The 27,108-nt window shown below is 37.2% G+C and overlaps 1 protein-coding gene across 1 annotated transcript in view; it reads right to left on the minus strand.

Annotated features, from left to right (window-relative positions):
* Nucleotides 1–22,321, minus strand: part of LOC124401014 (copine-8) — a 140,564-nt gene extending 118,243 nt beyond the window's left edge. Inside the window, exon 1 of the mRNA XM_046872901.1 lies at nt 21,919–22,321. Within this exon, the coding sequence (XP_046728857.1) occupies nt 21,919–22,019 (101 nt within the window). The 5' untranslated portion in view covers nt 22,020–22,321. The remainder of the gene's footprint in view (nt 1–21,918) is intronic.
* Between the last annotated feature and the right edge of the window lie 4,787 nt (nt 22,322–27,108).

Here is a 27,108-nt window from a genome sequence, read left to right on the forward strand (position 1 = left end):
TGACTGCCCCCATGCCTGTCACTGTCACCATACATCAGTACATGATTTTATTAACACCCCTTGTGGCTGAATGAGCACAAATCTCCACAGGCACACTCCAAATTCTAATGGAAAATCTTCCCAGAAGAGTGAAGTTTATTATAACAGCCAGAAGGAAACCCAACAAAATGTATATTCACTTGGTTAAAAGAAGGAAAGACAACACTGCATAATCACACCTGTCATTTTGCTGTTTAATATGATCTGGTTTGATGTAGTTATGGTTTTATAATGGAAATCAAAATTAAGATTTTGATTCAAAAATGCATTATATGCGAAATTCTCTCTGTTTTCTTTTTTTAATCAATATAATGAAAGACTTATGGTTCCTTAAATATAAGTACTAATTACAGCTGTTTGCCATAATTATCATATACAAACTTGTTTGTTTAGGGGTTAAAAGATTAGTTTTTTCCCAAAACACTTCTGACACATCTGTTTTCTTTTTAATGAAGCAGAATACATGCCAGTAGGATTACATCTCTGTGTCTAAAGGCATTCTCCAGCTAATGAGCATTAGCTCAAGGAGCAGGAAATCTATTTTGGTGTTAAATTTGAAGCTTATCTGATTTTGTAGATGATCAGGTCTGAATCAGGAGGAAAAGTAGGTTTACGCAGCATTTTCTTCAGCCCGAATCTGAGTTGTATTAATTGCATAGATTGCATTTTACCAGCGTAGAGAACACAACTCACATTTTTTAAACATTTTTTAAAATTTATATTTTGTGGTAAAAAAAAATATATATATATATATGTCCATAAGACTTATTACAAATAAAACCAACAATTTGCCAACAGTTTGAACACTTTCAGACATAAAAGCATTCTATATTATAAGTTGAAAAAAATTATATTCAGCAACACAAATGCAAAAATAAATAGTGTGGATGAAGCTCAATGTTTCCTGTGTCTCCCTCTGCCCTGTTTGATATGACAACAACCCTTTCTCTTCCTTTCTATCACTTGATTCTTTCTATCTCTCTCCTTGCCACATGACCCACATAATGCCTCCACAGAGAATACAACAACTCACTGAACTAGATTCTGAGGCCACCTCAAACTCCCTCTCAAAAACACTCTCCCTTCTACCATCTAGAATACAAGAGCCTGTCAGGGTGGGAGGCGCCAGAAGACAGGCACTGATACTGATCCAATACATAAGTGTTTTAAAACAAGAAGCACCAAAAACTACAATACTTTAAAAAAAAATATTTTGCAACATGGTGCATGTGAAATTTACTAGCCAGTGAATGCACAGGAATGCGTCATGCATGTAGACATCAATGTGCTTTTACACAAATAAGCATGCTTGCACACACACACACACACACACACACACACACACACACACACACACACAATCTCACAGTCAACAGCAAGATGGTTGGAACATTCTCAGTGCTTCTGTGCCCTGCCCTAATTTTTCTTGACAAGAAAATGTGAGCTGAACAGAGACATCACACCACACACACACACACACACCATTATGTTCGGGTCAGAACCCTGCCACACTATTATACACAATGTAATTTTTGCGATGATTTTGGTCACAATAACCAAAGGCTGACAGGCCATTTTCTTTAAAAGGGATCCCAACTTGTTAAACAAATTAATAGAAAGAATACAATCAAAAGAAGGCCCAAAATATCACTATGCTGGAAAACCCAACATGAATCAGGCCACAATTAAATTAATCTAGCATAATACAACATTGCCTAATGTATTTTTAAAGCAGCATTCCTTTAATTCTTGTATAACCAATTTTAGCCACTGTAGGACACCAAAAACCACTGTTTAAAATCACTCACTAACTCTCACTCTCTCTTATTTTCTCTCTCACAAACACTAGCTGGAGCTCAGGACTGAACCATGAACCCTGGAGCTATGAGATAACATGACTATCTGCTACACCAACTGTAAATTATTTTTACAGTTTTATTGACCACAGACATTCTTCAATTGTTAACACTGGCAATACTTTTTTCTCACCTTAAAGCAATGTCCATATTCTATAACCACCTCTGCCTTTGGCATTCAGCTTGTGTAGGTTAGTATGTTCAATTCTTTTAGGTTTTTTTTCTCAATTCTTTGCATTGATGCAATTTTATATAATACACTCACAGAGTTGTGTGCTGTGACTGCTTTAAATGCTACCTGGCTATGAAAATGTTTTTTTTATTTTTAGGGGAGTGGTGGGGCTGGGAGACACGCGCTATGTGTCAAGAGATCTTAATGATCAAATTAATGGTATAATGGATGTAATTTTAACATTTTATTCTAGCATCAGGCCCGAACAAGCAGCTACCATGTAAAAAAAAAAAAAAATTTGAATGAAACATTTTCTGAATAAACAACCAAAGGAAAACGGTTTGCATTTTTTTGTTTAAATGAAGCATTGACTAGTTGCTTGGCCTCTCCTGCCAAGTAAAGAAAACAAGGCAATTTCTGCCTTGAGCATGCTGGTTATCCTGACATGTTCCTGTTGAGTGTTTTGTGAGTGTCCTGATGAACCAGTAGAGAGATTTATTAGGCTATTCACTCGAAAAATTGGATTCCCCATTAATAACTCTCCAAACCCATTCCAATCACTCAGTATAATAACCACTATCATTTTTGTCATATTGTACTCTTCTAAATATTGCAAACAAACGATTACACACACACACACACACACACACACACACAAACACACACACACACAAACAGACACACACACACCCCGTTCTGCACATATCCTGCAGTGTTACCACTGTATGTATGCATTATGCACATATTTACAAACATATTATTTTGCATAAGATACAAACCTGTCCAGTCTCAGCATTTAAATCGAACTCATTGATGTGCAGCCTACATTAGAAAACTGTACGCTTACAAAGTTATATCGATTTCTCCCTCTGAAAAAAAATGACATTTCATTTAGAAAAAAAGAAGGAAAGCAGCTGAAATAACATTTTTCAATTTATACTGATTTTTCTTTTTTTTTACTATTAGGAGGTCAGGAAAAATGGATTGTAATCACTGTGTGCATCTGCTGGCTGACATGTATTTATCTCTATATTTTTACTGCAGCTGTTTGAGATCAATTAAACCAAAATATGACAAACAATACCAGATTGTCTTAACGCCTCCATGCCACATGGGAAACTTTCCATTTGCTGCTATCTTTAAATCTACAGAATAAAAACAGGCCGTGTAATGTGCACGAGGAACAAAACAAAACCTGCGAAATCGCACTTTTAAAAGCTCAATCAAACCAGTACAATGAAGCAAGTGTGCTAATGCCTGCACTAACACTAGCACCGGTCATGTGAATGAGAAATTCCAGAAGCATCCAATGTCATTCTTTATCTCAAATGTGGCAGATTGGCAGATCCAAGGCATTCAATATTCAGGGGAGGAAGGCATAACTTGAATGGATTTGAAACGAATAGCCCAATTGCTCGTCAGGGCTGTCAACGACTTAGAAAAGAGCTGATAGATGGATAGGAACAAAAAAGAAAAAAAAAGCACTTCACACTTCATCTTGTCAGCCATGGATGCCTGATTTTCCTTCTATAACCGAAAATCATTTATCCTCAATTCACATTTTTATAAGCAAGACACAGTCAGGAATCAAATAAAATTAACTTCATCCACCTCTTGACCATGATTTGGCAAGGTGCCTATTTTTAGCCTTAAACTGGCTTTTCAATAGCAGTACTATTTTACAATTCGAAAACACACAAGCCATTTCTAACTATTATATTTTAGAAGTGCACTATGGATTAATGCATTTTCTTGCACTTCACAGTTAATTCATCCTATTGTGTAATTTGTCATGTGCTATTTTACATCAGTGTTCGATTAAATAAGACAGTGTCTTACAGTGGGCCTGGAATTTCTAAATAGAGTATGAATAATTTATAGAAATATGTGACTCGAAGAAATGAATTGGATCTTGGTGGGATGAGCTCAAACACTCGAATCATACACAAGCTGGCACCCGCACATGAACGCACACTGCCCCGATGCTTGGCTTGGCTCTTTGAGAAGCTTTTGTCTGTGCAGCTGGTAGAGTGTTTTAGACAGAGCAGTGGGAAAGCCATGGGGAGGAATGCAGGCTGAGGGCAGGAGACCCCTGTGTTTTTACACAGCCGTGCCACACTGGAAGAATGAAGTGCTCTGCTATGTGACCTGGCTGGAAATGAATTCATCAGCTACCTTCTCAGTTTCACTGTGACTTGACTGATCATACCACTGCAGCCCTGTATATCAACGAATTGCCAAATTGTTGACCTGTCTATTTCTTATTTTTTTTAATTTAGGCTTCTTTGCTCTTCTTCTGCCTCTTTTCCCTAATAAAACTTATGAGCAAGAGTACCTATAACTTACAAAAAATTTAATTACCAAAAAAAATTACAAAAAAATAGCAGAATGAAAAATAATCGCCACAAAATTCTTAGCATATATTGCTAGCAGTTTAACTGATCAAAATCTGCCTACTCCCAGCACAATCTTCCCTAGGTCTAATGATAACAAAATTAAAAACTTAATTTAAGCTTTTGGCATACACATAATTCACTCAGGTCCATGTTTTTGATAACATGTAGATTGATCATATGGTACAGACAAAATTCCCAGTTATATAAATCTAATTCACCAGGTGATTACAAGCATGTCTGAAGGCATGTGATTTATGATGGGGTGTAGAAATAACATATATTGAACAGCTTCTCCATTCACAGGCCTGCATTCCACTCTTCTTATTTCCTACTGGTTCATAACAAGGTCTGTGGATTTGCAGAACAAAGTTCATCTAGATAAACCATACAACGTGAAAGTAACCTCTACTGGAGACTTTTCAGTTTATCTTTATTTTTGTTTGGTTTTCCAGCTGCCCCATATCATAGGAGAAACAAACAAACATGGACACACAGTTTTATCAGACTTTTTCTATAAGACATTTTCTTAGAATTTTTATATTTTACAAGAAAAGCTGGTTTGGTTGGAAAGAAGGGTTTTCTTGTCAATGTTTTTATTGCAAATGCAGTTCACCATAGAGGCAGGATAAAATTATTATTAAAATAATAAAATTATTATTATAAATTATAAAAAATAAAAAAACCTGCTAAACAGTCCTTTAAGTAAGAAGCACCAAGGGATAAAATGAGTGATTTTCTTTAAATCTCATCTTTACCAAATATCTTGAGTGTAGGAAATGGATTTCAGAAATAATGAAACAAAATCTGCTGTCAAAACATCCCTTAGTAACTTGCTGCAGGATAGATTTCAGCTTGTAGCTAGCAGTGTTATTTACCTAGCAATCACTATGGGCCAACTGGCAAAATGGACTGTACAAGAATCTTTAAAATTGGGAAATAACAAGTTTATAGCCATAATAAATATGTCTGATCCATTCTCCAGAAGAGATTCGATTTGGTTCACTAATACTTATTTTCAAATAAGGAGCAACATGTTTCCCAAGATGCTCATTTCATTAAGGGATGTTTACCAAAATCACATAAATCCTTTTGTGAACCCTCTGCCTCATTAGTCCACACATCTGTTATCTACAGCCTTCAAAAAATCTTTAGCCTTTTATTTTGGGATAACAGGAATTAGGAAGCATGGAAAGACATCAGGGCTCCTCTAGCAGGAGTCATGAGGTGATGATAAACAGATGTGGACAAAGTCGTTTGCCTCCCAAGCAGCCTGTCAGTTAGCATGTCGCTGTGCTGACAGTGATGGACACTGACAGATACAGATTCCTCTCTCTGACATTCAGTTTTAAATCCTTTATTCCAGCTGTTTACGGTTTACACACCAAGACCTGCAACTAAATCCTATTCAGACAGTATTCATTATCAGGGTAATGGCTGTTATAAAATATCTGGATGTCTTATAAGTAATTAAAGTCAGAATTTATATGACAATTACATTTTCACTAAAATGTACTTTATTTATTTTCATGATTTTTTCATACTATGTACATTCAAATGTGGAGATATGACTCATACCAAAACATTTTATTAGAGACTCATAAATCATTCAACATTTTTTGAGTGCTGGAAGTGTTGTTTATGTACACATAAATACATGTGGAGCAGCAGTTTGTGATGCACCAGAGTGCTTCAGGTTTATATAATGATAGGTTAAACTGTAAATTGTAAAAGTGCCCAAAACAGAAAAATTTAAATTCAATCCTCCACTTTGGGAGGTATAAGGTGCATTATACATGTGTAAATACAGTCATCTTGTCATTTCTGATAACCAAAAAAGCTCTCCCAGAACTATCAAGTGGATTCTCAATGCATGAAAAAAACAATTAGGCATAAACAAGCTCAGAATCTTTTCCAAAAGAAAAAGTAGACAAGGGACAACTAAAATGATCAGACTTTCTTTTTGCCAGAAACAATGATTAGATATAATGGACAGGACATTTTCTTGTCTTCTTTTCTTCTTTCTAGTGAGAGCCAACAAATTTCGATTTCTGATGTAAATAAAATCACTGAGTAACACCATTTAAGGGTGGACTCACACTAGCCCCCTGTGTAAAACAAATTCCATGGAAAAGATTTTTTTGTCATTTGTGAAAGAAGCCATCACCACCAATGGTCCAGCTAAAAAATTCAGGCAAATGAAAGAAAAAGATTTAATAAAAGTGGAAGTAGAAAAATATCTACATCAGCATATCTTAACTTAATTATAAACAGAGGTGGAAAAAGTACACACATCCTTCACTTAAGTAGAAGTACAGATACTCTACATATGTTTTAAAAGATTTTGGTAAAAAATACTGACTATACTTTTTTTTACTAAATTTTAAGTAAAGAAGTATTTGCTCAGACACACAATAAAAAGTAGCCTTTACAACTACCTGTTTAAATGTCATGCTGGTAACTGGATCTCATGTCATATTAGTATATTAATTAGAGCTGTCAATCAATTCAAATATTTAATCGCAATTAATAATGATTAATCACATGATTGTAACGAGTTAACACGATTAATCGCAACTTAATCACACATTTTTTATCTGTTCTGAATTTACCTTGAATTAATACTTTTCAAGTTTTTAATACTCTCATCAACATGGCCATGGAGAAATATGGATGTTTTATGCTAATGTATGTTTATTATTCATGAAACCAAACTCAACATAGAGCATTAAGACAAAATATTCTTGTAAATGGGTTAAAGTAATTATGGTGTTTTAAATTACGTAAATCATCCGGACAACAATCAGAACTTTTGCTGTTTCCACACGGACGGCTAATGAGGTGATACCTGAGAAACTGGTACCTTTTTTAACTTTCATACGGATTACATAATCAGAGAAGTTTTGTTTACGATGTGGTTTATGTAAAAGTAGACATTTTAACCTTTCTTTAGATTTATTTATTATGTCTCTGAGGCACTTAGATTCAGGTTACTGCTTTATTTATGTGTCTGTGAAGAGAGAAAACAGAGACGGCAGAGAGCGCACCCTGTCTGTTTTGTATTTCACAGAAGTACACTGTTTTGTTGTTGTTATGTTGTGTTGTGTATACAGAATCAAATAATGTATTGATTTTATCTGTATGATCATAAAAGAAGTAAAAGTAATTTTAGTTCGTTTCGAGAAAAGCATTACCAAGGATAATTGTCGTATCATGGCGGATTTTGGTGCTGATTTGAGACTTGGTTCATCAGTAAAACACATGTTTACTGATTAAAACAATTATTATTTTTTATTTATTTACTCTTTATATCTGAATAAAAAAAGAACGTTGTGAATAAATGTGTGTTGTGTTTAATGTTTTAATTTAGTCTCTTTTACATTTATTTAATTTGTGTTAACACATTATTAACACGTACATTTTTGACAGCCCTCATATTAATACAAAACGAATTTTACATTTTGTTACCTAATAAATGTGACCAGGCTGAATAACCACTATATAGAACACAAGCAGAGAAAAGATGATGATCAGGTGATCAGGAATGTCTCTGTTTTCAGTCAAGTTTACATCGCTGACTCCCTCCGTCTCATCCATGTTAGCATCATACGTCTTGTTGCCTTCTGCATTGCTTATCTTTAGCTTTGTAAACTAGCCTACGTCTGTGGTGTGCGATAGGAAATTATACACCAGTGGTAGATTTAAAAAAACACACAATTAAAAGAAATAGATTGATGAGCTGAAACCGGCCTGCAATGAGAAGAAAATATATTCACATTTCACCGACTACACTAAAGTAAAAGTAGAAAGTACAGATATTTGTGTAAAAAAATTAATGAGTGAAAGTAAAAAGTTGTCCAAAAAAATAAATAGTGAAGTAAGTACTGATACCACAAAAAAAAATCTACTTAAGTACAGCAACGAAGTATTTTTATTCTCTGGTTATAAATGTTAGGACAAATTGCTATTGGCATTCACCATATTCTATTCATGGAGACAGCTGAATTCCACCCACTTCCAAATGGCATTTTCCCAGCTTAAAAAACAACAGGAACCGTATGGCAGACATTGTGCAAAGAGAGGAGTGGGTGCTAATATGAGTGGGACCCTGTCTCTGGGGTGAGAATGAAGAACAGTGAAGAACAGGAGGAAATCAATAGCTGAGGCAATCACTAAGAGAGAGGTATCACGCTGGCATGACCCTGGCAAAGTCGCTTTGTCTAGCTTTCTATTACAAAGAGTGGCCGCGAGGAATGTAGTTCTTTCATGTGCATTTTGAGAAGCTGTTTATCAAGTTTGTAGCTGTTGAATATCTGTAAAGTGCAAAAAAACAGGGTTTGTGTATGTGCTGCTAGTGTATATGCAGGTCAAATGACCATATTTCGCTTTGAATGAATGTGTTGAGGCTTTAGGCAACTACTTTAATGGAAATTTCAAGGAATGATGTTAAAGACATCTGGTCTGTTAATGAGCTATCAGAACAGGATGTGTAACAGACGAGGTTAAACAAGGTGTGTGTGCCTGTTGATTAGAAAAAAAAAGGGGTCAACATCTCGTTTTCATGTTTTTCAATGGCTCCCCATGCAAATAATTGGCTCGGCAGAAATTATAGTATGAATGAAATGAATTGTTACCTTGTATGGGGAGGAAAAAAACGCGTACAGATTGTAGTCATGTAGTCAAAAGGCACAGGTATAAATGCAGTAGCACAGAAAAGGAAGTCCCTTTCTCTATGTTGCAAGCCTCTTTCAGTTTGAGATGGGTCATTCTGCAGAATTACAATAAAAGATTTGATTTACTCTAACCCACTGAGTAAGTTGTCTGCCTTTTCACCACACTACATTCAATGCAGTTCACACAGGCATAACCTGGTGCCAAACTACAAAACATAAAGCTTTCCATTTACTGAACTGTGATCTCTATTCAAAAATCCGAACAGGAATCTGATTCGCTGATTTGTCACTGAAAAGAAGATCGAGACTACACAAACCAAAGTGTCAGATATCTTTAGATTAACCTGAAAATATTTAAATGCTACCTCATATGGTTATTATCCTTATTAATATCCAAACTGACTCTTAAATAACAGACAAGATATCAACAAATGACAGCATTTACTGCTTTACAGATATTTTAATAACATTTGCATAATCCCCATTTATAATTATGCATGCTAAGTCAATACCCATTAGCCTTGGTGTAACACACTTCGAGTGACACTAATCTACATCAAAAAAAATCCCACAATCAGAGCCTGAAGCCCTAGAGCCATTTATTGTAGGCCAACGCTGTAGCTATATACAGTGAGGAAAATAAGTATTTGAACACCCTGCTATTTTGCAAGTTCTCCCACTTAGAAATCATGGAGTGGTCTGAAATTGTCATCGCAGGTGCATGTCCACTGTGAGAGACATAATCTAAAAAAAAATCCAGAAATCACAATGTATGATTTTTTAACTATTTATTTGTATGTTACAGCTGCAAATAAGTATTTGAACACCTGAGAAAGTCAATGTTAATATTTGGTACAGTAGCCTTTTTTTGCAATTACAGAGGTCAAACGTTTCCTGTAGTTTTTCACCAGGTCTGCACACACTGCAGGAGGGATTTTGGCCCACTCCTCCACACAGATCTTCTCTAGATCAGTCAGGTTTCTGGCCTGTTGCTGAGAAACACGGAGTTTGAGCTCCCTCCAAAGATTCTCTATTGGGTTTAGGTCTGGAGACTGGCTAGGCCACGCCAGAACCTTGATATGTTTCTTACAGAGCCACTCCTTGGTTATCCTGGCTGTGTGCTTCAGGACATTGTCATGTTGGAAGACCCAGCATCGACCCATCTTCAATGCTCTAACTGAGGGAAGGAGGTTGTTCGCCAAAATCTCGCAATACATGGCCCCAGTCATCCTCTCCTTAATACAGTGCAGTCGCCCTGTCCCATGTGCAGAAAAACACCCCCAAAGCATGATGCTACCACCCCCATGCTTCACAGTAGGGATGGTGTTCTTGGGATGGTACTCATCATTCTTCTTCCTCCAAACACGTTTAGTGGAACTATGACCCAAAAGTTCTATTTTGGTCTCATCTGACCACATGACTTTCTCCCATGACTCCTCTGGATCATCCAAATGGTCATTGGCAAACTTAAGACGTGCCTGGACATGTGCTGGTTTAAGCAGGGGACCCTTCCGTGCCATGCATGATTTCAAACCATGACGTCTTAGTGCATTACCAACAGTAACCTTGGAAATGGTGGTCCCAGCTCTTTTCAGGTCATTAACCAGCTTCTCCCGTGTAGTTCTGGGCTGATTTCTCACCTTCCTTAGGATCATTGAGACCCCACGAGGTGAGATCTTGCATGGAGCCCCAGTCCGAGGGAGATTGACAGTCATGTTTAGCTTCTTCCATTTTCTAATCATTGCTCCAACAGTGGACCTTTTTTCACCAAGCTGCTTGGCAATTTCCCCGTAGCCCTTTCCAGCCTTGTGGAGGTGTACAATTTTGTCTCTAGTGTCTTTGGACAGCTCTTTGGTCTTGGCCATGTTAGTAGTTGGATTCTAACTGATTGTATGGGGTGTACAGGTGTCTTTATGCAGCTAACGACCTCAAACAGGTGCATCTAATTTAGGATAATAAATGTAGTGGAGGTGAACATTTTAAAGGCAGACTAACAGGTCTTTGAGGGTCAGATTTTTAGCTGATGGACAGGTGTTCAAATACTTATTTGCAGCTGTATCATACAAATAAATAGTTTAAAAATCATATATTGTGATTTCTGGATTTTTTTTTAGATTATGTCTCTCACAGTGGACATGCACCTACGATGACAATTTCAGACCCCTCCATGATTTCTAAGTGGAAGAACTTGCAAAATAGCAGGGTGTTCAAATACTTATTTTCCTCACTGTAGATATAAATATATACTTTCAATTGTCAAATGTTTGGACATACCAGCACATAGTCTCTCTTTCTCTCTTTCAAAAAAACAAATACTTGTTTTGGGAAAGCAGTTACCAGTTACAGTATAAAATATTTCTCTTTATATATGGTTTGTTGCAACTTTTCAAGACATGCTCCTATGCTCTTTTCAGATAGACAAGGCTTTCTCCTGGCAACTCTTCCTTATGCACCATGCTTGTTCAGTCTTCTTAAGAGTATTGCCACAAATGTTTTAAGTCATATAGAGTTTGAGATGTAACTCTGTTTACAATTTATCTGAGCATTTTTTTTCTCTAAGAATTTGCTTGGACGTCCACTCCATCAAAGATTGTCAACTGTCTTGAATGTTTTCCATTTGTGAATAATCTTATTATTTGAATTATTTAAAAAATACTGACATGCAGCAACAATTGATTCTCTAAGATCTTTCCACCTTGGCATCCTGTTAACACACTCCTGAATGCTCCAAACCAGCAGACTAATAAAACATGGGCATTTATAGAAGTGGTCACACTTACTGATTATTAATTAATAAAGGCATTTAATTAGCAGCACCTGGCTGCTACTTACTATTTTTCACACACTTTGTAATATGTCAAGTGTTGACGTGCATCTGGCGTGATATTTACCTAATTTTAAGACCTGATAAGCAAATTTCAAAGAGCGTGTACATTTATTTTCACATTTATTTTCAAATTAATGTTGCTATTTAAGTTTTTATTTATGTTGCTATTTAAGTCTTCAAGTTTAATAACGAAGCCAAAATGTCATCAAAACAATTAAATATGTATTTAATTAATTGTGTGCAAATATGTTGAATGTGAATTTTGAATGTAAAAGTTGAATGCAAATATTAAATGTTACTACAGTAATAAGCCGTTTTCTTTGTTAAGAAGACTTAAACTAACTCTCTCTCTCTCTCTCTCTCTCTCTCTCTCTCTCTCTCTCTCTCTTTCTCTCTATATCTCTTTCTCTCCCCATGTGTGTAAGTGTGTGTATGTGTGGGGCTTGGGTCATCTTATACCCTTTTTAGTTGTTGGACATCTTTTCCCTTAGTCATAGGGATAATGTCAAATATTCCAAATTTGGAGCTCTTTGGACAAGGCTGATTCTGAATTCTGGGCTTTCAACCCACCAATGACTCTATTAGTCATGCCATAGGCTCTCTTGAGATCTAAGCTCATATCTATATCTATCAAATCACTGTTTTCATCATTAAAATAGAACTCAAATAAAACTAAAAAGCAAACCTTTACTTTACATCTATACAACGTCATCAAATAAAAATTAACCTGGCATGTGGTAAGCTCTCTGTGTGATTGGAAAGCCACAGTTCAGCAAGCCCCATCTCTCAAAAAGCCTAATTACCAGCTGGTGACTGATGTGACGTCAAGAGTTCAAAGAAAAACAATAATTCACATCATTTCCAAATAAGCACTTGCCAGACCTTTTCATTCGCAAATCTATTGACCAACTGTTATTTGTGCTCACCAGCTACAATAACATTAAATATACAGTTTTTTTTTTAACAAACCACAAAAAAGCTCTATGTGTTTGAGCTGCAATGCAGTAAAGTGGTATTCCAAAAGGTTGTTGTACGAGATGCTAATCTCCATTTATAATCTGCAACGTGCACTTTTTTCAAACCCATGCCTGGCATTTTGGCTTCATCCCAGGAGGCAACTGTACATTGATTCAGTTTTGTCAGTTTTTTGGCTTGCAATGTTCTGCTCTCTTTGTTGCTTTTGTCTTCCTCATGGAGCCATTAAGCAGGGGCCCAGCAGGCAGCATGTCATTGCTCAATACATTCAGACCCACTTGTCATTTTCCTCAATACCCACCATTATGTGATCTTTATGGGCCTAAAGGTCAATACGAAGGCTTTCTCTCATCGTGACGCATTACACTGCCAAAAATATCACACCAGGCCTATTTCAATGCAGCCTTGCTCCTCTAAACATCTGAATTCTACTGTAGCGCTGGTTCTATTTCTCTGACACGACGAATCTGAAAATCAGTAAATCTAATCTACCCTTAAATGTTCAGTTTAACATAATGATAACCAGTTCACTTTGAAAGAGCAGTATTGCCAAGATCATTAGATTGAGTAGAGGCTATAGACCCCTGCTGTGTCCTGCTCTGTCTCTGCCTTTCATCTGAGCTCTGATCATGTATCGCTTTTCTCACTGGCACTAAGTGGCATAGTATAAACCTCGCATGATGGCCAAAAGAGGTTCACTGCCACCACCGTGAGTCACGTAGCAACTGGAATTTACAGCTAGGACTGTGTGCTTGAGTCAATCAGATCGAGTCAATCAGAAGATGTATGTTCAGCAGTATGTTACTGTGCTTCTTAGAAAATGAATCATGTACATGCTATAATTATTTTTGTTGTTAACTCTATCCTGATCTGGGTGGATAAGGATGAGACATCATGGATAAACACACAAACACGAAATGATGTCCTTTTTGAGAGAAGCCTGACATTCACTCAGTTTATACAACATAATTGATTACATGCTTTTGTTTAAAGTAATTTAGTTGAAGTGACTTTCCAATACACCGTGACAAATAATATATGAAAAAGGCAGTTCAGTCTGCTGACATTTGCAAGACATGTTTAGTCATTAATCCTGCCGACACCTGAACCTTTCCAGCAGTCTGACCCTGAATAACGTTCTTCATTCAAACCATCCTTCTGCTGTACAGCCAACATAAACTTATGGAAAATTCGTACTACTTTAAATGACGACATTCCTATAAAAGAAAATGTCTCCTGGCTCCTACATGGCAAGAACCTAATGAACCCACAGTTCCCCTTGGTATTTAATGGTGGACAAACAAATATCAGTATTTCTTTTCAGGGTGTCATTTAAGTAAAAGAAAAACCTTGAAAAACAATAGATTTAAATTATGTCATTTCTATTACTGTTTGTGCTATCAGATATTAATGACAAAGTTGTGCAGTCCAGACAGGAAGCAAAATCTAAGCCTAGTTTAAGTCTGGTGTTTGTTAAAATAATACAGTTTGACTGGCTGGAAAATGTGGCAATCTGAAATGATTTTCCCACTCTTTTCAAAATGTGAATATGTATGTTTCAGACTTAGGTAGGCTTCAGGTAGGCTAAAGTGAGCAAGCTGCAGAGACTACCCGTCTAATGGTGCCTAATTCCTGACTTTCACTGTCATATGGTCCAATACATTGACCAACTTTATAAAGTATATATAATATTGATCTTAGTATCCATAACCTAGAACACAATATAGCTACCGTAATTTCCTGACTGATAAGCGCACCCATATATAAGCCGCACCCACTGAATTTGACAAAGATTTTTATTTTGAACATAAATAAACACTGAACTAATGAACTTTACACCGGCTTTAACGAAAGACAGTGTCTGAAATATGTTGTGGCTACTTTAAGAGCAGAGCGGCATTTTGGGAATAGCCTCCCGCCGCATTTATCCGGTATTACTGCATGTGTGCAAGACTGAGGATTATGTCCTTATTATTTTCTGATGCTCATTTCTAAGTTTCTTTGACTAACCCGTAACGCTGTTGCCAAGAAAAAAATAAAAAAGCACAAGTTTTGGAAACCTGTCTGTGCTTATATGATTTCTGTTGCAACTGGAGTTAGCGAGCTCTCCCTTGACCCAGACTTAACGCGTTATAACGGCTTGTATCTAAACAGTAGCCTACCATGTAAGTCATTGTTCACTGTCTTCCTCCTTCATTTCACAACTATTTACCGGTGGAAGTTTTTTCTCCCGATGTCGTGCAGCTCAGAACATTCGGAAATTTCATTGGTCTAATGTTATGTCGCTCAGTTTTTTGGCTTGAAGTTTGTGAAACCGGGAAAAACCCAGGAAAATCCATAAATTAGCCGCTTCGTTGTTTGAGCCGCAGGGTTCAAAACGTGGGAAAAAAGTAGCGGCTTATAGTAATATGGTATTACTAGTATTAAACATGATCAGTGAGATTATAATCTCAATTTAAAGTTCAGACAAAGAATCTAATTTATCAAACTAACTTACTGTTCCACAATTTTTTTATATTTCATTTAACTTAACTAGCATGTAGTTATTGTAACTGTCAAGTAATTGGCATGCTGTTATGCATTATACTGTTTACCGTTACCTGTACAGAATTATCTTAAATATTTATACCTTATGATTTCATTTAACTTATTTGCTGTTTACTTTGTTTTTTGGACGAAACAAAAACACAATTATATTGTCTCTGAATTTGTACTATGAAATTGACAAGAGAAAATTGTGGTAGATAACAAACTTTTCAAAATAATTTGACAAAATACTTGCACTTTTTTGTTACATCAGTATTTTATTTTTAGAAATATTAGTACTTTTTGAAATGCCATGAGTTCACTTCAACCTTAGAAACAGTCTTGCATCCCAAACAGGGTGTATTCTCGTCTCATGTTCAGAGTAAGTGCTCCTGTAAAAGGCAATAGTCTGCTAAACCACCTTGACCAGGATGAAGCACTTAGTGGAGATGAATGAATGGATGTTTACATCTTGTCCATCACCAGCAGTTAATATTACAATGCATAAAGGGAGGCTCAGTTTGGCAGCTAATGTGGCTTTACGTTGCTGAATTACTGCAGAATATCAAAACTCTGAAGATCCTAATTGTTGAACTTAAACTTGAAATTTTGGAAAAACAAGTTTCCTTCTGCACTTTTGTTTCTGTTCCAGGCCTGACATCACTTCAAGCCTGTAAGCCAACCCTGTCTTCCCCTTTTCCTGCTCAAGCAACAGGTGGGAGGAACATTCCAGAAAAACTCTGAAGTGCTCACACCACAGCATGCCTGCTAAGCTGTCGTCTTTTCGAACAGCGAGCAGCACACAGCTTTTAGACGCAAGGCTAAAATAGATCTATCATGAGAAATTAAGCTCCCCTTCTCTATCAGACAGCATGCAAATTACACACACATTTATGAATACACCGGAGCACCTGTATGCTCAGAGCACCATGCTGATTTCCAGCTGTAGAAAAAAAAAAGTGTTAACAGGGAGCTGCCGGGAGCCACAGTGATTCAGTCATGCACTGCCTGATGTGCAGATATTTCGAGCCTAATTTCTACATTTTAGGCAACCTGCAGATCCTAAGAATGAGGCAGCGATTTCTCTGGAGATTATGGACCCAGCTGGTGCTCCGACCTCCTTCCCGCTCCGGTATCTCACTCAGTCATAGAGCCAAGAGACCCCAAACACTAAAACACCTGAGTCAGGCTTGAAGAGCTGTATAATCTCTGGATAAGCATGGCTGAGACAAGCAAACATGCCGACATTACTGTATGCCTGCTAGATGGCCTCAGGGTCGTCAACTCAAAATCTGATTGGATAAAGCAACAGCTTCAAGCAAAAGTATGGCAGATTCCTTTAACCCTGGCAACATGTGATATGATGTGATGGCTGAAATCTGATTGGATAGAAACTCTAAACGTTAACAGACACTACTTATAGTTATGAAAGTTAGTTATAAATTAGAGAATAGTATGTTGGAAACCATTTAATACATATTCATAGGTACGTGATTCCAGAGAAGGCCTTGCTGGTCCTGACAGCCCACAACTACTGTACAGATACATATAAAAACTGCAGAACGATGTTTAGTGCTTTCATGATTAGTAGTTTTTTCACTTCTACCAGGGACATAGCACTTTTTTATGTGGGACAGAATTAAACAAAGCCATCAAGCCAGAACTGAAGCAGTTGAGAAAGGGTTCACCCTCTAAACAAGTGTAAACACACAGACTTCCCTTTTGCCTGGGCTGATGTCCAACATTTACACCCACACATTCGCATTCCACGCCCTTTCCTGAGTGAGAGAACAGGCACTTTTGAAGCTTTTAAAACTTAAATTCTTAGAAGCATAAAGCCAGACATAATAAAATCATTCTAACACGCTTTTCTGTTTTTTTTTTTTTTACATAAATAATTGATTATAAAAAATAAAGCGAAAAACAGGAAAAAAAAACCTTCTTGTTGGCGTCTACAATAAAGTAAAACTTTGCATCTAAGCCAAAAACATAATCACATAGGATGTGATTTTGCAATTGTAGAGTTTCCTTAGAGGACACTGGTCATGTGATTCCTTCTAAAGTTAAAAAGCCTGATTACTAAAAGGTATAACTGCTAGACAGTTCTCTGAACAGGACTTGAATTCTGAATGAAAAATTATGCTGGCCTCAACCACAGTTATCAAAATATTAATACTATATTAGGTCCTACTGCCCTCCTCATCTTTTTGGTAACATTGTAAAAAGTCTGACATTGTGGCCTTCCTGTTTAATTGGTAAATCTTACACAACATTACAGAATTACAAAAATGTTTGTATTCAGTCTGTTTTCCCTCTTTAATAAAAAATAAAGAAAAATTAAAGAAAAGAAAAAAAAACAGGTTCTTAATCAGAATCAGAATCAGGTTTATTGGCCAAATGTGTTGACAAACACAAGGAATTTGGTTCCAGCTGTTAGTCAAAGTACAGACATAAATCATACTATTAAGATGGCTTTACATTAATGATAGTTTAAAACTGTAACATCTTAGCTACATCTGCATGCAAATTAACACCATTTATATTTAGTCTGCATTATTCTGCATATATTAATGAAATAACTGATGCTGTTTAGTCGTAAGAATGTTCAATTCAATTTCTGTAAAGCAGCTTTATGACAATGTTCACTGTTATATAATATCTATATAACTAGTACAACTATCACATGTTTAAATAAACACAACATAGTGTATAAAAAATTGCATACCATTTAAATGTATAAATTAGCTTTAGCATGCTAGGTAAACCCAATGCTTTTTAGTCTGCACCTTATGAACATTTCATGTTTGTTCACACTAAATGTGTTTTGTAAGGGTATATTTGTGCAATTAGAATGCTTTTATTTTCATATATCTGCCTGATAAGTGAAATAGTATGAGATATTTTGAATACTCATTATTTTTATTTATTTAAAAATATTTAATAATTACTACTTTAATATTTACTCTCATAAATTGCTTTATCTTCTTTTTTGAAGTTCTCAAATATCACAAAATCTCTCTCATTAAAAGAAGGGCACTTGATATTTTACTAAACAGGTGCTAAAAAACACTGACGTTGCTCCTCTTTTAATAAGCATCAATGCTTTATTACACTTTCTGTACGGGTATCGGGTGTAAGAACTATAGGGAAAAGAGCAAAAGTGCGGGAATCTGTGTTTGAGCGCAAAATTGATTAAGGCCAACAGACAGCATTTCCAATCAATCACATGTCCAAAGGACACTCTTAACCTCGTCAGACAGTGGAGCTTCCAAAGCTTCAAAATAAGTTTTGATCCACATACAAAAGGAAAGAAAAAAAAATCTGCTATTTCTGACATTTATGGATTTCTTCCACCCTGAGCTTGGACAGTCCTGCTGAATTGATTTGTATAGAGTGCTCTGCACAGTGTGAGGAAATTCACTCATGTGCCCTTTGCACAAAACTTTCATTTAAAATTACCTTATTTACAGACATAATGTTAAATGATTACATTTTGGCACCGTATCTCATTTCATTTTTAATAAAAGCCTTTCAGAAGACCCGGACAAACAAGCTATTTCCTTGCAGTCAGACCTAATTTGACCCAGTGCAAAGCCACTCCGGACCACTTCAGGACATTTCTCTATTCTGAGTTGTCGTGTACCCCCTCTAGCAAGAGTGCTTATGATAAGTACATGAACAAGAAACTGCTCATGCTGAAAATTGAACTCTAGAATCCGGGGGCAAAGGAACATGTGTAAGGCCTAAAATAAACCTGGTGAGGACAGGGTGGGGTGTTCTGGGAAATTCTTTTCTACACATATACGTATTACAATGTATTAATAGTGCAGACAAAATACACTTGTGACTCAATGATGCTTTTTCTTTTTAACAAAATACATAAGTACACTAAGAAGGAAAAGGGTGAAGAAATAGAGCTGCCACTCTTGGAGCCCTTGAGCAAGACTCTTAATCTTCTCTGCTCCAGGGGTGCTGTAACATGGCTGACCCTGCGAATATGTAAAGGAATAAAGATTTCCTTGTGGGACCAATAAAATATTAAAAAAAACAATGGATATGTGCACAACATGCATTTGCTAAAAATGCTTTAAATTTTACACTAAAATACTTGCAGATTTCAAATGCCAACCAGTAAAACTTGATGAAACCTTGAAAGATAATCAGCTATGATAATGTTGATCTGATGGTGGCGTGGTGATTTCTGTTATGACTCCAAAGTTAATTCTTTTCTAATACAGCACATTTCACCATATGCTGCATCAATATTCCAATGATTTTAATTTTAATGTATTCATGAAAGAGATGTTGTTTGATTAGTTTTATATTTAATGCTGTGGAAAATCCGTGACATAAATTTATTAATGTTGCAACTCATAGCAGCTCTAAACAGACTTTCCTTCACCTGCCTTTTTATTAAGATAATAAGAAGAATAAATACAGCTTGTCAAGTAAGGGAGATATCAGAAAGCTGACAGTTTCTTGAAGACTTTCCCACAGCAGCACACTGACCCTCACATAGGGAACTAAATACAAAATAAAAGTTAAACAGCAAAACTTCATCATCTTATTCCTTAATCAGTTTATTATTAGCCGAGAAACATTGGCCCTATGTGGCACTGTTACTATAGAAACAATAACGCATTAAAAAAAAAGCACAAATATAATTATGTGATTTTCTTTAGAGCTGGGGTTCTACTGTCAGAGCTGTCAGAGAAAATGAAACACCCTTTCGGCCACTTCGACAGCATTGTCGGTGTAATTGGTGACAGTTTTATGATGACAAAACAAAAAGAAAAAAATATTTGTGTACTTCTTAATAACTAATGACCATCTCCTTATTCCAAAACGAGTCCAGACTTTGGAACTATGACATTGTGTGAATGTAAAAAAAAAAACGATGCAGAAACGAAATCTCTCTCCCTGGTTATTTTCCGTTCCTCCTCCCAATCTCCATGGTGTTAAATAATAACCATGGTGACAGAGTACCCCTCATGTACAGTAAAGGCATGTACCTGATGGTAACCATGGCACCGGAGCAGGCACTCCTTGTCAGACATGCAGCCGTGCGGAGAAAACAGAGTCCGGCAAATTCGCCCAAGGGGACGTGGAGCAGAACAATTCACCGAGCATCCATCTGCCTTGCCACCCACTTCATTTTGAAGATGTTATTGTGTTTGTCACTGTCCCCCAGTCTTGTGCTTTACATGATCCACTGGACCACAACACTATGGGCAAAGTAAATACCCAAAGATGGCCTAAAACTAATTCCTACACATACAAATGCCCTTTCTTAGCATATACGTTGAAAGTTTGAGTTAATCATTGGAAAGACATTGGGCCATCACGTGGAAAAGGAACTCATGAGGGGGGGATGTGTCTACTGGACAATAAACCACATTCATTACAAGTGACTGGCACCCTTCTGGACATTACTTCTTTTCCAACTCATGGAAATTCCCTGGTAATATCACACACACCAAAACCACTTTCTATGACCTCACATTACATTAATCAGCTGAAAGACTTACAATAATGAAAATGAAATGAAATATTAATAACGCTGTCACCTCCATAACAATAACTAATATAACACTTCTAGTCATGACAAATAGGGAGATATATAGACAATGTAAAACTATCCTTCCATATATATGTGGCTCCAAAATGGCTTATATTTTATGTAAAAAATCGAGATTTGAAATTATTGCATGCCCTCACTGAAACTCATCAGTATCAATAATCAATAAAGGATTGAAAAAATGTGACGAATGATTATTAATCTACTTTGGGTTTCTGGTATTTTTACACTCTATGCAAATGGTTCAACCAGGAAAAAAAAAAGGGAAAATAAAAACCTTGTTTTAGTCCATAAATAAATTCAGAACTATTTTCATCGTCTTTATGTAAATAAATGACAATGTAATCGATGGAATAACTGTGTTAATAATGATATTTAGCTTGTAACAATTTGTTTTTATTTTATAACAAAAATAAAAAATAATCCACAGACTCCATGATTCAGAGATTCCCTGGAGATTCCTCTCTGATCCCCATCATTTTCCACTCATATCTACAACCTGAAAAGCTTCTTGTGACAGAAGGTCCTGTAACATCAATACTGTCATGTTTCTTCCTCCAGCTTTCTCTATTCCTGTAAATAGTTTCTCCACACCACAATAGCAAAACGCTGACTTTTAATTGGGCTCGACATGAAATGCTGTTTACAAATCAAAGATCACGTGCTCTGTCTGGTTTAAAACAAATAAAGAGCAGCAGGTAAAGTTGAGCTGAAGTTCCACACCTGGGAAGTGAAACCCCTTTGCTTTAGAAGGTTGGAGAAAAACACTGTTGCTCGGGCACGAGTGTGAAAGTGTGAGAAGTTTCAGTGATATAACTGGAGGCTCGGGTTTTAGAGGAACACGCTGAACTGAGGATCCGCAGAGAGAAGCGCACTCACCTGCACGAGACTGTGATTTCAACTTTGGTGGCGGGGACGGCGGTGTTGAGCGGGTCGAAGTCTCCTATAGTCGCCATGTTCACGAAGCTGCTGCTGCTCATCGTGGCAGGAAAACACACACTGACACACACATATACACACACGCGCGCGCCCGCGCGCGCTTATACCACTGTCCAACCCCTTTCCGTGAAGAGACGAAGAGCTGCGACACTGCCGGGTGCGTGCGCGTGTGTGTGTGTGTGTGTGTCGGTTCGTTCCAAGAGGTGATGTCACACACACACCCTAGCAGAGGCAGCAGCGGTGTGTGTGTGTGTGTGTGTGTGTGTGTTGAATAGAGGAATCACGGTGCCACGCCGGGAAAATTCCTGCTCAGAAAAGTGCCTGGAGAGCTGAGAGAGCCGTGCGCGCGCCAAACAGAGCAAACACCGTGGGAGGGAGGAACAGACTCCTCCTCCTCTTCCTCCTCATCATCATCATTAACACTTTTCTAAGGAAAGAATAAGAACAGTGATGATGATTATGATGATGATGATGATGATTTGGTAAGGTGGTTTGTTTGCCTCTCCATGGATGAGGTTTCGAATCCTGTTTCACCCAGCGTTTTGGGGGTTTCCTCCTGGTACCACAGTTTTGTGCGTAGTGGATGAAGGGTGTATCTTGCACCCTGAGCCATGGGTCGGCCCTATGCTCCATCTGCGACCCTGTGCAGGATAAATTGCATAGATTGTGCAACCTGGATGGGCATTGAACATACAAGTCATGCATGCAAGAATTTCGCACGCTTACTCATAAATTTAATCATGCAAATAAGAGTAGCTAATGTACTCTCTAATCTACTCTCTTCTGGTAAAGTAGGATTCTAACTTTGTATATCTACTTAACTCAGTTGATTTTAGAGTGTTGGTGTATACTTTAAGGCTCTTCTCTGTTCTGGCACCGAGGTGGTGGAATGAACTTCCCCTAGATGTCCGTACAGCAGAGTCCCTGAGTATCTTCAAGCGACGATTGAAGACCTACCTCTTCCTGAAACACTTAAATAAGCACTTTCCAAGTTTGCTTTGTAGAATTCAAGAGTTATATTTATATTAAGTTTGTAATCTAGTGTACCAGTGTAGATTTATTCATTGCGACTCAAAGCACTTTTGTACGTCGCTCTGGATAAGGGCGTCTGCTAAATGCCGCAAATGTAAAACGTAAATGTTTCTTGGAGGAAACCGGAGAATCCAAAGGAAACTTCCAGGAATGAAAAGAAACCATGTGCAACTTCAACAAAGACAGTAACCAGAAGGCCAAATGGACATACCTTCAGTTTCAATCAGCTATTGATAATCCTGTGAAATACCTGCAGATAATGGTCATATATTCAATCAATTGAGCTATAACAAACTACTTACAAACTAGCAGAAAAAAAACTGAAAAAAGAAGGACAAGAAGCTTTACAAATCCAACAGGATTTCAGACGTTTGTGCTTGTATGCACCACGACAGCATCGACTTTACTAACAAAATAATAATATATTCAAACAATGCTTATTATAATAACGAGTATATTTAGAAGTTATATTTACAAGACAAGTCCTGACAATAACAAGCTCTGTTGTATAACAGTAATAACAGTAGTCATTATCGTTAACACTAATAACAGCAACACAAATCAACAGCAATCATGAACCACAAATAAACAGTGGATTTACTAGCATGACAACAGATTTGAACAGATTTGATTGGTCTTCCTGATAAAATATGAGCCTTTATTTAACCTTCAGGTACCAAAATAGGTGACTTTTGTACTCGATCATGTTTTTTTAACTATTGTATCTTTACTGCATCTAAGGTACATGTCAGGACCTGTGGAAGACAACTTTAAATAGTATTGTAGAAGAGCAAGTGTAATTTCCCTATCCCCAGCCTCTAGGCTCCAACATCTACTGTACAATGTTGTATTTTTGCTAACCTCAGCTAACCATAATCCCCTTTGGTGGCAGGCTGCTTGCCACACGATGGTATCACCATGACGTCCAAACACCATCTTATTTTACCACCTTCTTTTTAAACAATTTCATTCATTCTCAACTCTGATACTTGTTCACTGCCTCTTGCCAGCTTCTTCTTTTGTGCTACTATTGTTTTGGATAAAACATACCTCTCACATTTAAAGAAGCCCAGATGTTTCCAGAGCGAGCATGTTGCTTGTTCTTGATTTGGTTCATCCCAGAACTATTAGTATCATGACCTTCCTGGTAGCTGAGTTGTCACCTTAATATTGGTTAAACCTTCTTTTCCACCAAAGGTCCTCTGTTACCTTAAGGCCTCATATTTTTAGGTGAGTCATTGTGTATGGAGTGCCAGAATGGGATTGCTTAGGTGGGCACTGCCATGTTTCTTATTGCGGTGCTGCCTGCCAAGGGTGAATATAGAATCAGTCAAGTACTACTTGTGTCCCTGATTCTTAGCGTGATTGGAATACATGGTACGTCCCCTCTTAAAGGACCATTAAAAGGGTCTACATAGAGAGGTATAACAGATTTCCATGTCAGAGAGATTTCCTCCTTCAGGAAGAACCCTGAGCACAGAACCTTTTCGAGGAAGCCAAACGGTCACAGCTGAGCTGTCAGAAATAATGACAAATTGCATTATTCTCTATGATCCACTTAGACAGTAAGATGATACAGCTAGGAATGTTCCTGATCCAGAATGCAGGTGGTGCTTTGACTGAATACCTGTTGCCAAATGTTCTATTTAATCAATTCCACCTTCGCTTTCAGTTCACAGTTGATACGTGTGTGTGTTATGAGCGTAAAACCAGTTTGACGGCACACGTGTACGCAGTACGTATAGCACATGCTCCCTGAAAGCCACACTAGCTAATCTATTGGCGATGAGCAAAGTTTCAGCAATCTCACTCTTAATGAGAGTCGAGCTAACCAATCAAAGCTCTTTGTTCTTCCTGGTGAGACATTCTGACTGATTTAAAAGCTATGCCTGATTAAGCAATCCACTCTTCACCATTGAGAGACAAAGAGAGAGAAAGACAGGCACAGGGGGGCTCTTCACTCTTCACTCGGAATCGCTGTTCCCCCGCAGAGCTGAAAAGGTTCTGTATTTCCTAATCATATCCAAACACAAGTGCTATTAAAAACGAGGTCAAGTTATTTAAAGGGGTTAGACTCAACTATTAATTAAATATCCAGCAACAGTCATAATGCAAGCAAGGTTTGGAGGACGTTCAGAAGGCGAGTCCAAGAAGCATCAGCCAACCTGGAAAATATTACTTTCATATGATAATACAATCCTTGTGCATGACAATAATGCAGCGCCTTTGTGGTCAAACCAGCAAATACTTTTCATATTGAAAAAATCCAGGTATAAAACAGGTCTTGTTTGCATAAACCTTACAATAAACAAGAAAGGAATTTATTTGGGTTTAAGGATGGTATGAAGATGAGGTGTAAGAATTTATACAAACAGATTCAATTAGCCCACTTCACCACACTGTTGCCATACTGCAACTCATCTAAACATTAAAATAAAATCTATAAAACATTTATTTCTCAGAGAGTAGAAAAAAAATCTGAATTTCTTATATCCGAATCTCGTTCGAAAAGTCGTTCAACTTTCCCTCGTCACCCTCATAACAGCTCTATTTCTTTATTTTTTTTACTTCAAAACTTGCTTTTCTTAACAACAAACTTATCAGAGATTGTAAACGTTCCCATCTACGGAATTTGTTCTTACAGGCCCTTATCTTTGACAAGTATGTGTGGAAAACCCACTCAAATCTGTAGGAAAGCAGTTAAGAGACAGCCTTACGTGAATTGCATTTATATACTGCCCCCTACTGATGACATACTGCAGTGCAGTTACGATGTTCTTATGCTCCTACTACTTTTACACTGAACAAAATGCCCCAATTTTTTCATGAGCTGAACTCAAAGATCTAAGACGTTTTCTATTTACACAAAAGGCCTATTTCTCTCAAATATTGTTCACGAATAAATTTAAATCTGTGTGTGCACTTCTCCTTTGCCAAGATAATCCATCCGCCTCACAGGTGTGGCATATCAAGATCCTGATCAGACAGTATGATTATTGCACAGATGTGCCTCAGGCTGGCTGCAATAAAAGGCCACTCTAAAATGTGCAGTTTTACTGTATTAGGGGGGTCCAAAAACCAGTCAGTATTTGGTGTGACCACCATTTGCCTCACACAGTGCAACACATCTCCTTCACATAGAGTTGATCAGGTTGATTGTGGCCTGTGGAATGTTGGTCCACTCTTCTTCAATGGATGTGCTAAGTTGCTGGATATTGGCAGGAACTGGAACACGAGAAACATGGGGATGACGAGCATGCAGATGAGCTTCCCTGAGATGCTTTCTGACAGTTTGAGCAGAAATTCTTTGTTTGTGTCAAACCGATTGTTACTGCAGCTGTCTGGATGGCTGGTCTCAGACTCTGTTCTGGAACCGAACTTCCCCTAGATGTCTGTACAGCGGAGCCCTGAGTATCTTCAAGCGCTGATTGAAGACCTACCTCTTCCTGAAACACTTAAATAAGCACTTACCAAGTTTGCTTTGCAGAATTTAAGTTTGTAATCTTGTGTACCAGTGTAGATTTATTCATCGCGAGAGACTCAAAGCAGCACTTTTGTACGTCGCTCTGGATAAGGGCGTTTGCTAAATGCACCAAATGTAAATGTAAATGTCAGACAATCTTGGAGATGAAGATGCTGGATGTGGAGGTCCTGGGCTGGTGTGGTTACATGTGGTCTGCGGTTGTGAGGCCAGTTGGGCGTACTGCCAAATTCTCTAAAACGCCTTTGTAGACGGCTTATGGTAGAGAAATTAACATTCATTTCACGGGCAACAGCTCTGGTGGACATTCCTGCAGTCAGCATGCCGATGGCGACATCTGTGGCATTGTTCATTACTATAGAGAGTATTAGTTATTAAGAATAATCATAATAGTAATCATATACATACATTGCAGCTAAAGGACTTGAGAGTTTAAATGAAACCAAAATAAAAGCCAAGTAATAAAATAAAACAGGCAAATAATATTTATTTAATAAATATATAGCTATAGAAAAAAAGGCTATTAAAGCATTTATTAAAGATACAAATATTGTAATCAAAATATGGCAGTAAAAGTAAGGAAAATGTAAAAAAAAACTCTTTATAAGCGGAAGAAG

Source organism: Silurus meridionalis, chromosome 18, assembly GCF_014805685.1.
Source record: "Silurus meridionalis isolate SWU-2019-XX chromosome 18, ASM1480568v1, whole genome shotgun sequence".
NCBI lineage: Eukaryota > Metazoa > Chordata > Actinopteri > Siluriformes > Siluridae > Silurus > Silurus meridionalis.